The sequence below is a fragment of the Corythoichthys intestinalis genome, chromosome 2 (assembly GCF_030265065.1).
Source record: "Corythoichthys intestinalis isolate RoL2023-P3 chromosome 2, ASM3026506v1, whole genome shotgun sequence".
Classification (NCBI taxonomy): domain Eukaryota; kingdom Metazoa; phylum Chordata; class Actinopteri; order Syngnathiformes; family Syngnathidae; genus Corythoichthys; species Corythoichthys intestinalis.
Window position 1 is genome coordinate 6,265,407 of NC_080396.1, and position 11,423 is coordinate 6,276,829.

At 38.6% G+C, this 11,423-nt stretch overlaps 1 protein-coding gene across 4 annotated transcripts in view; it reads right to left on the bottom strand.

Moving 5' to 3' along the window:
• Nucleotides 1-11,376, bottom strand: part of LOC130931315 (L-rhamnose-binding lectin SML-like) — a 41,245-nt gene extending 29,869 nt beyond the window's left edge. For 2 of the 4 annotated variants that reach the window (XR_009067193.1, XM_057859996.1), the window contains exon 1: nucleotides 5,691-7,293. Coding sequence is in view for 3 of the 4 variants with exons in the window: in XM_057859996.1 (XP_057715979.1) it covers nucleotides 5,691-5,865 (175 nt within the window). In the remaining variant the exon portion in view is untranslated. Of the gene's footprint in view, nucleotides 1-5,690; nucleotides 7,294-9,207 lie in introns of those variants that run through there. The other 2 variants (XM_057860022.1, XM_057860012.1) reach the window with 2 other exon arrangements.
• Between the last annotated feature and the right edge of the window lie 47 nt (nucleotides 11,377-11,423).

Below are 11,423 nucleotides of genomic sequence, written 5' to 3' on the forward strand. Positions count from 1 at the left end.
TATATATATATATATTAGGATTGCAACGGTTTGCAGTTCAAAGTCGAACCGTATGGTTCGCCCTGTACGGTTCAATACGCCTTTATGAACCGCGCCTTTTCGGTTTTGCAATTAATTTATTCCGAATGCTTGTGGAATGAATTGGTCGAGCTCTGTGTGTGACAAGAAGCACAGCTGTGGAGAAATCCCTGCTCCGTCGCAAGTAAATGTCCGATCGCTGTCAAGCACCTGTGTAATAGATGCAGAGTAACGCCCTCTCTCGCTTACAAGCGAAGTGAAAGTGAAACAAGAAAGAAAACAAAAAAGCCATGGCGAGCGGAGGAGTGGAGAGACCAAATTTTGAGGAAGTACTGGCTTCTTTCAAATCTGCAGTGTGGCAACATTTTGGTTTCCCCGTGGACTACAATGTGGAGGGAGAGAAAATAGGAGGGAGGGTTTGAACTTTGCCCTAAATATTTTGGGAATATTAGTTTTTCTTGAGCTGTGCCTTTTTCCCCTTTAAACGGGAAAATAATCATAGTTTTTTTATTTTTTTTGAGATATGTGCCTTGGGTTTTGGGTGGGTTGAGGTTTTTTTTACTTTTATTATTTTTGTTGTTGTTGTTTTTTTTTGTGTTCTTTTGATATGGTGGAAAAGGAAAAAATGCTCACATCTTGTTGCTTATGTCATGACTTATGTGACCAATAAACAAAGTTTCCAAAAAAAAAAAAAAAAAAATAGGAGGGAGAGAAAATATTGAAAAAAAACAACAACAATGTGCAAGCATTGCTCAGCGCTTGTTCCCTATGCTAATGGCAACACTTATAACATGACTCCGGCACCTCAGCCGGCATCACCCACAGATATCACTTTCTCAGAGCCGGACAACCCCGGAGATGACACTAGTGAAAACACACGGCGGGCTTCGTTAATTTATTTGCAACGCTTGACCCGCGTTACATTGTTCCCTCACGGACATATTTCTCCAACAACGTATTCCCCGACATTTATGAAATGGCACGCAAAGCCATCGAAGATGACTTCGCTAAAGCACATAGTTTCGCCCTGACAACTGATAGTTGGATGTCCCGTGCTACAGAGTGCTACTACCTAACTGTGACGGTCCACTATAATTCATACCTGTCAAGTTGTGCGGTCTCCGCATAATTTGTACAAGTGAGCACTGATTTTTAAATGTGTACGCCGTACGTTACGTTCAAATTTTGTACGTTTTTCGTGCATTACGTTTTTTTTCCTCTGTTCGTTAATACGTTGGTTGAATGACGTGTGAAAAGTCAGAGGCACGGTGAGGTAAGAGTGTTTGTTGTGACGCTGTAGCAAATGCGATGCTAGGCTAGGTGGCTCCAATATTTCCTGACTGTAGCCGACAGCCTACAACCTACGCCTAGATATCTCATGCGTATAGAACTACATGCGAAATGACAGACTCGGTAGCGTTAGTAAACAGCCGCCATTTTAAAGCAGTAAACTTCTCAGAAAGGCTCTGTTGTATTGAACCTTCCTATTGAACCTAAGTAACTTATTATCCAAAGTACTCTAAATCGGCAAAATCTTGACTTGAGTCTATCTTTAAAGGATGAAACAGTTTTAAAATTTTCACATGTCGAAAGTAGACAGAAGGGAACTAATGCAAAAACGGGAGCAATTTTATCAACTTTAATGGTTGATTCACAACATTAAATGACCTCCAAACATAGCAAAGGTTACTATGTTTTTGTTTGTTTTTGTTTTTTTGAAAAAAAGAAAAAAAAAAACATGAAAAGTAACACCAGTTACTTTGCCAAGTAACTTTTTTACTACTGTGTGTGTATTTCAGTAGTCAGTCACTAAACTAGCCAAATAGCTAAGAGGCATTTTAACAGTCGAAGATGTTTACATTTTAAGTGTTTATTTCATTTTCTTAAAAGCAAAATAAAGGCAGTTTTTAAAAAAAAAAAAAAGAAAAAAAATACAAAAAATACAAAAAGCAAACCGAACCATGGGCTAACTGAACCGTTGTACCCTAATATAAATATACATATATATATATATATATATACAGTGCCTTGCAAAAGTATTCGGCCCCCTTGAATCTTGCAACCTTTCGCCTCATTTCAGGCTTCAAACATAAAGATATGAAATTTAATTTTTTTGTCAATAATCAACAACAAGTGGGACACAATCGTGAAGTGGAACAACATTTATTGGATAATTTAAACTTTATTAACAAATAAAAAACTGAAAAGTGGGGCGTGCAATATTATTCGGCCCCTTTACTTTCAGTGCAGCAAACTCACTCCAGAAGTTCAGTGAGGATCTTTGAATGATCCAATGTTGTCCTAAATGACCGATGATGAAAAATAGAATCCACCTCTGTGTAATCAAGTCTCCGTATAAATGCACCTGCTCTGTGATAGTCTCAGGGTTCTGTTTAACCCTTTAAGGTCTGGGCCTATTTTGTCTGATTTTGCATGCCTTTGAAGTTGCCTTTATATTTCAAAAAAAGAATTGTTTACGATGGCCTGGTTTGGTCCCTTTTTTTGTGACACCTTGAACTTCATGTCCAAACTGTTGTTTAATTCACTTTGGGCCCAAAAAGACCAAAAATTCCAAAATCGTTTTGTCAAATTTTTTAATATTGATGTCCAATTGACAACCAAACATGCGTAACGAACCGTTTTGAAACTTTGTAATATTTATTCAACATGTTAGGATGAACATTCAACCAAAAAAATTTAGAATAAATAGTCTTATATTTGACAATTCAACATAAACAACAGGTATAGCCATAGGCGTTTTTTGCCTTTCTACATGCTCTAGTCAAAACAGGTTATATACAGCAGACCAAACAGTGAAAAAATATATACCATCGATAACACTTTATAATAACTATCCGTCTACTAGTTAATAGATCATTAGTAAAGTGTTGATAAATGATTTATTGTTGATTTGTGAAGTATTTGTTAACAGTTTGTTAAGCATTTACAGGGTGTTCTTAACCTGAAACACAGTTTGTGTAGAAACGTTTGAAGTTTTTGTGTGTAACGTTTGGCATTTCTGTTTTTTCAGGTTAAGAAATGTCGTTCACTTCAAAAGAAAAGGCATTTTGATAAGGCATTTTGCAGGCAGCGCTCATGTTGCACATTTATGAAAATCTGCCATAGAACCAACAAATATTTGTACTTTTCTTTGTATATTTAACAAATAAAACTTATGACCTTCAACATAAAGTGTATATAGTTTTATTAAGATCCATCAACTAGCATGGGCATTTAGAATGGGGTCGACCATATTGGAACACACTCTAAATGCTTAACTAACTGTTAACAAATACTTCACAAATCAGCAATAAATCATTTATCAACAGTTTACTAATGATCTATTAACTAGTAAAACGGATAGTTATTATAAAGTGTTACCATACCATCTAACACAAAAAGTGTTTAGAGGCCATCTCTTTATGAGTTTAGGTATTGCGGCCCATCACCTGATGAAAACTATGTACACACAATCAAGCTTCTTGAACACACATTTATATAGACAAATTGAGAAGACTGATTGTGGGGAAAAAATATATATACAACATTGGGAAAAAAAGTATTTTCAAAAATATTTACAATAAACAAGTTAAATTTTTTTCAGGCATGCCACTCCGAAAAGCTGTTTCGTCCTGGAATTCGACACAGGGCGACATCACACAGCCCACACTTCCATGGGGTGTCGGTCCTCTTTCCACCCTTCCATTTTCATTTCACTTTACTTTCATTGTCACTATAAATGTACAAGAAAAAAAGTCAGTATTTATGAAAATAATAAAGTATAAAATAAAAATATATACAGCAATAAATAATAATGGAAATCTATATGTATGACAATAGAAAGAATACCATAGCTGAATATGTGCTACATCCCTAATCTTCATATAGAAAGAAGATCATCACAATTATAAATTCCTGCCTTGGATACACACAGTGCACGTACGACTTTGATCTGATATGCACATTTTATTATTATATACACAAACACACACTTATATTGCATCAAAATTAACTTTGTCTTGCAATATCAAAAGAAACTTTCAAAAGAAACTTTTTCAGCATCAAAAAAAAAAAAAGTGAGTTTGCTTACCTCTGCTCGTCGATGGCGTCACCCACGTGTTCAAATCCGTCACTATCTTCACTCGAGGACTCTTCCGAAGAAGACGATGATGACGAATTTGGACCATCCTCTTCCTCAAGTTGATCAAAAAGCACAATTGCCTACGCTAAATTTAGTTTTCCGTTCATTCTCAAAGTCACACAAAGTCGCTGCTCGAGCCACACGGCCGTCGCTCGCCCCCTCGCTGCTTCAGAACACTCCTCCCTCTCGTTCGGTGGAACCTCGCACGGCAGTTATATTTATTTAAAAAATGCATTTTGTGCTTCCACTGTGACTTCGAAAGGGTTCGTTTGATTTGTGTTTTTTTCATGGAGCTTCCGTTTTGAAAAAGGACAAGAAATGATGGAAATATAGACATAAAGAAATGATCCATGCAGCGTTTTAATGTTTTTTTGAGAGGACAATAAAACTATAAAACTTAAATGACAATATCTCACGTTTTAGTTGGTCGATTGACTTCAAATAATGAGAGTAAACCGCAACTTCCGCACTTTAAAACGAGACCAACCAACGGCATGTGGGTGACGTAATTAAAACGTGAGGGCGCTTCAAAGACGACGTGCGCTGAGGACGCGCCGGCGCGTCCTTCGACTCTCAAGGGATAAATAGAATCTACCTGTGTGTAATCAAGTCTCCGTATAAATGCACCTGCTCTGTGATAGTCTCAGGGTTCTGTTTAAAGTGCAGAGAGCATTATGAAAACCAAGGAACACACCAGGCAGGTCCGAGATACTGTTGTGGAGAAGTTTAAAGCCGGATTTGGATACAAAAAGATTTCCCAAGCTTTAAACATCTCAAGGAGCACTGTGCAAGCCATCATATTGAAATGGAAGGCGCATCAGACCACTGCAAATCTACCAAGACCCGGCCGTCCTTCCAAACTTTCTTCTCAAACAAGGAGAAAACTGATCAGAGATGCAGCCAAGAGGCCCAGGATCGCTCTGGATGAACTGCAGAGATCTACAGCTGAGGTGGGAGAATCTGTCCATAGGACAACAATCAGTCGTACACTGCACAAATCTGGCCTTTATGGAAGAGTGGCAAGAAGAAAGCCATTTCTCAAAGATTTCCATAAAAAGTCTCGTTTAAAGTTTGCCACAAGTCACCTGGGAGACACACCAAACATGTGGAAGAAGGTGCTCTGGTCAGATGAAATCAAAATTGAACTTTTTGGCCACAAAGAATGTCAGTCTCTCGATGTGCAAAACTGATAGAAACATACCCCAAGTGACTTGCAGCTGTAATTGGAGCAAAAGGTGGCACTACAAAGTATTAACGCAAGGGGGCCGAATAATATTGCACGCCCCACTTTTCAGTTTTTTTATTTGTTAAAAAAGTTTAAATTATCCAATAAATTTTGTTCCACTTCACGATTGTGTCCCACTTGTTGTTGATTCTTGACAAAAAATTTAAAATTTTATATCTTTATGTTTGAAGCCTGAAATGTGGCGAAAGGTTGCAAGGTTCAAGGGGGCCGAATACTTTTGCAAGGCACTGTGTATATATATATATTTATATATATATATATTTAAGATATAGGCCAAAGTCTTACCACACTGTAGGCGATGAACGTTCAAACGGTCGGAATCACAGGTTGTGACTTTCTCCGCTGAAACTACAATTGCAGAAAGAAACGTGAAGAAATGAACTGATTGTTTTGAAAACCAGCGAATCAAATGCATGTATATGTTGCCGATGATCTTTACGCTCACCTGCTGTGAGGACATAAGTGGTTGCTACCAGCACTGCAAAACAAACATCAGACCGACAAATTAGGTGGACATTTCAACACTCGATTTTTCAAAAGTATATTCTCACCAAGTGCGGAGCAGAAACTGAAGCAGGAAGGCATGTTTCACAGGCCTCGGTCGATCAGAAGAGGATAGTATGTATGTATGTATGATGGCTGAAAACTTCTCCAGCTTTATGCCTTTTTATATCAAATGTTACAAAGCTTTTTTTTTTTTTAATTGCTCGGTTGTTTCAGCGAGGACAAAAACCACAAGGTATGTTGACAGATTGCGAAACACAAGCCTCTCAACATTGTGTATTCTACATTCATAGCTGTTGCGAAATATCTTATTGCCCCAATTAACGTCTTTATTCCTGGAAGTGGCACAATTCCATCACAGTAATTGTTGTATTTATTAATACAGGTTTCTCAACTTCTGAACATTGCTTAGAGAGACACTGTGTTGCGTTCACAGTAGGGGTGTGACAATGCAGTATATAAAAAAGGTGATAATTTGTATCAAAAAAGGTTATCCATATGCTCCTGCCAAGAATCAGTGTTGTGTCATGCTTTGAGTTATTGTAAGTTTGTGCTCTAGTGTATCTGGTCTTTGTGTATTGACCAATCCGCTGCCTCTTGTGTCACGCACCTGTGCCTAATTGTCTCTTTACCCCTTGTCTGTGTATTTAAGCTTCCCGTTTCTATTCAGTCCTTATTGCGTCATTCTGTTCTCGTCTTGTGCAATGGGTCATTCTTGCCCTTGTTGTTGCTGGCTCCCCTTTATAGTAAGTTTTGATTCCTGGTAGGGTTGTTCCGATCATGTTTTTTTGCTCCCGATCCGATCCCGATCGTTTTAGTTTGAGTATCTGCCGATCCTGATATTTCCCGATCCGATTGCTTTTTTTTTGCTCCCGATTCAATTCCCGATAATTTTTCCCGATCATATATATTTTGGCAATGCATTAAGAAAAACATGAATAAAACTCGGACGAATATATACATTCCACATACAGTACATAAGTACTGTATTTGTTTATTATGACAATAAATCCTCAAGATGGCATTTACATTATTAACATTCTTTCTGTGAGAGGGATCCACGGATAGAAAGACTTGTGACTTTGTATATTGTGACTAAATATTGTCATCTAGTGTATTTGTTGAGCTTTCAGTAAATGATACTGTAGCCATGCCCAAATGCATGATGGGAAGTGCAACCATGACTGTGCGTAGTGCTACCAATTGATATATCTTCTCTGCGTTGGGATATAACATAGGGTGTTAAGAAAAAGATCAATTACTACCTTGCTTCCCCACATTGCTTCCCACGATATTTCTAATCGTAGGGACAGGGATTGTAAGGCTTTAGCCAATTAAAAAAAGGCTCCAAAGGCTTCCAAAATTCACTCTACTCATTTTAAGATGCCTTTTAGCTCTCTATATACAGTGGGGAGAACAAGTATTTGATACACTGCCAATGGGAAAACCCATTGGCAGTGTATCAAATACTTGTTCTCCCCACTGTAGGTAAAACGGCGCCATTACAGATTGAGCGCAACAATGCATAAGTGGGTCGTGCAGCGCATGCATTAATTGCGTTAAATATTTTAACGTGATACATTTTTTAAAAAATTAATTACCGCCATTATCGGGATAAATTTGATAACCCTACCTTGAGCCAAAACTAAAGACTCTGGATGAATGTAACATATTATGTCTGTAACGTTAAATACAATTAAAAAAACGATTTAATTAAAAAAAAATATATATATATATATATATATATATTTAAAAAGGCATGTCCGATATATTTTTGCCGATTCCGATACTTTGAAAATGACGTGATCGGGACATCTCTAATTCCTGGTCTTTTGTTTGATCCCCACTGCTTTTGTTTGTACTTTGCATCTTGTTAACTGACATTAAATCACTTTTTAGTTCACCGCCACACTGCCTTCCCTCTGCTGTTTTTCCCTGCTTTTGGGTCCACTGGCCTCCTGGCACTTGTCATAATGACGCAACCAAACATGGATTAGGGTTAGATTTTAGGGTGAGGTTTAGAGTAAAACGGGTGTCCAAACTTTTTGCAAAGGGGGCCAGATTTGGTGTGGTAAAAATGTGGGGGCCCGACCTTGGCTGACGTCCCTTTACGTAGAAAAATATATTGAAGCAAATTTTAGCAAGCCATTCAGTGTGCCACATTTGCTTTATATATATATATTTTAGTGCTGAAACGATTAATCGATTAACTCGAGTATTCAATTAAAGAAAAAAGATCCGAATTAAATTTTGCTGCTTCGAGTATTCGTCTAATTAAAGTGATACACTGCCCTCTAGTCTGCCTCATTTCGAATGGCTGAATCAAGCTGCTCCCTGTTAATTCCAACATAAGCCAAGTTTTTGTTTGAGTTAAATGTTTTTTAAATGCATTCATAATTCAGTTGTTTGGTATATTTAGCAGTTTTTTGTGGTAATCTGTGTCAACCATTTGTCAAAAGCATTGGTAAAAAAATATTTTAAAAAAAAAAAAAAAAAAGCGTCAGCGTTTTATAGCATTTAAGCTAGCAGACTTTTGCTATGTAAGTTTAAGGCTCAGCTCAGGTATTTTAATTTTTCATGTTCCTTATCCGATTACTCGATTATTTGATCTAACTAGTTCATCGATTAATCGACTATTAAAATAATCGATAGGTGCAGCCCTAATTTTTTAAAATTAACAATTTCAACAATCTCGCCTTTGTGGCGTTCTCTTTCGACTCTCGGGCTCTTGCGAAATACTGCTGCTGTAAAATTAAACTAGCTTCAAGCTGCTTCAATTTCTCACTACGTATCTTCCCTGTAATGTTTTCGTACATGTCAGCGTGTCTTGTTCGGTAATATCATTATCGCGTCACATCGAACTCTTTGAAAACAGCGACTGTCTCTTTGCAAATAAGGCAGACACAGTTGTTGCATATTTTAGTGAAGAAATAGTCCAATTTCCACCTATCCTTGAAGCGTCGGCCGTCGCAGTCAACTTTCTTTTTTGTTGTTGATTGTTGCTATTTAAGAAAATTGGGAATAAAGGGTCACACGGGGTAATGTTGCTTAGAGTGCTGCTGCATTTTAGAGGGTAAATGAGGAGCAGCATTTAGCGTGTAAGCTACGTCATATGCTGGTAGCAGTACTGCTGACCAATTTATTAAGTCTGTGTGCGGGCCAGACGTTAATGATTATTAGTATGACAGAGGCTGGGGGCCGGATGAAATTTGACCACGGGCCACATTTGGCCCCCGGGCCGGACTTTGGACATGCTAGGGTAAAAGAACGCCGCTAAGCCCCAGTCCCAGCTCCTCACCGCCAAGCCACAGTCCAACACCAGTCATGGCCTGGCGGGTGCCAGCCAGACTTTGCTCCTGCCCTGGCTCCGGCGCCACCCCTTCTACAGGCGGGTGCCACCCGAAGGCGACGACTTTGCTCTCGCCCTGGCTCCGACGCCTCCCGAGGGCAACAGATTCGCTCTCGCCCTGGCTCCGGCGCTGCCCCTTCTGTGGCCGGCGACAACTTCGCTGTTGCTCCTGCTTCTTTTTCAGCACCTCTGGATGCAGCTGATGTCGCACGTGATCTTTCTGTTTTGACACATTGCTGCCACCGGTGGGCGGCGCACCAGATAGTTACTAGCGCGCACTAGAAACTATCTGGTAAACATTAGCATTATATAGGCAAGGCAAGGCAAGGTATATTTATATTGCACAATTCAACACAAGGCAATTCAAAGTGCTTTACATCACATTAGGATCATTTGCTCCCAAAAACGTATGAATATGTTCTATTTTTAATTGTTTCAGTGTCCCAAAGATGTGTTTATACTAGGGCTGTCAAAATTATCACGTTAACGGGCGATAATTAATTTTTAAAATTAATCACGTTAAAATATTTGACGCAATTAACGCACATGCCCCGCTCAGATTTAAATGACAGTACAGTGAAATGCCCACTTGTTAATTGTGTTTTATGGAGTTTTGCCGCCCTCTGCTGGCGCTTGGGTGCGACTGATTTTATAGGCTTCAGCACCCGTGAGCATTGTGTAAGTAATTATTGACATCAACAATGGTTGGCTACTAGTTTATTTTTTGATTGAAAATTTTACAAATTTTATTAAAACGAAAACATTAAGAGGGGTTTTAATATATAATTTCTATAACTTGTACTAACATTTATCTTTTAAGAACTACAAGTCTTTCTATCCATGGATGCTTTAACAGAATGTTAATAATGTTAATGCCATCTTGTTGATTTATTGTTATAATAAACAAATACAGTCCTTATGTACCGTATGTTGAATGTATATATCCATCTTGTGTCTTATCTTTCCATTCCAACAATAATTTACAGAAAAATATGGCATATTTTATAGATGGTTTGAATTGTGATTAATTGCGATTAATTACAATTAATTTTTAAGCTGTAATTAACTTGATTAAAAATTTTAATCGTTTGACAGCCCTAATTTATACGTCTTTTATGTTTTTTTTTCACAAGAGATCTCCGGGTTCGGATTCAACTGCGCTCCAAAGCACAAAGCTGAAAATCCATTTTAAAGTAATAAAACTGGCCACTGGAGGGCAGTAGCACATTTGGTAAGACCCGATTCAACGGTAACGAACGGCCGGGCAGCACAGCCGGGGCGCCGGCGGAAGGATGCCAGGCGGCGGACGACCGAGCAGAACAACCGCGAGGACGCCCGGGATGCCAGGCGCTGGACAACCGAGCAGAACGACCGGGACCACCAGTGCAGTGGACGATGTTGTTGAGTCCGTGCTGCTCGGCAAGCAGGCTCCGCAGAGACAAAAAAAAAAATCCATCTTTATGAAACAGGCAGCAATGAGGGAAAAATTAACCCGGCTGTCGCGGCCACAACAAATAAATTGTAAATAAATTGTTACTTTGCTATCAAAAGCTCTATTTGTCTTGTTGTTTATGTTATTTTGTAAAAGGAAAACATTATTCAGATGTTTGGGATGTAACTAAAGCAAAAAATAGCTGTGTTAAAGTTATGTTTGAAATGTACGCTTTCACAAAAAAAATTGCTAGAACTAAGATATTTTCTAATGCTGATTTCTAAAGAATGGAAAAAAATATGAACTTTTTTTCCTGTTGAAAGAAGAGAGTCTTTCTTTTGGTGGGTTCCATGTTTATATAGTAATAGAACAGAATTTTCTGTGGGCCTTGCAAAATCAGTCAAAATCCAGTAAAACGGCCGTGTCTTTCATCGGTTCTTTCTCTCTCGGGTTAATCATATCACATTTTGTAACTGTCAGTGATACAGATGATGATGACAATAAATAAATAAATTCAGTTTTAAATGACCAAAAACATGAGTCGCTAAAACAACCAGTCTGTCTCGCGCTGGCCATGTTGAATAAACTTCTTCGTTCTCTGCTCTCCTCGTGTGTTTACGTCCTCGCGCGAGAGTTTCTTGTCGCTCGTCGCTGATTCATCCACTCTGCTGTTTGCTGTGGCTTGCTCCGCCCCGGGAGTTGGATCTGCGGGATGGTCGCCAGACTCAATAGC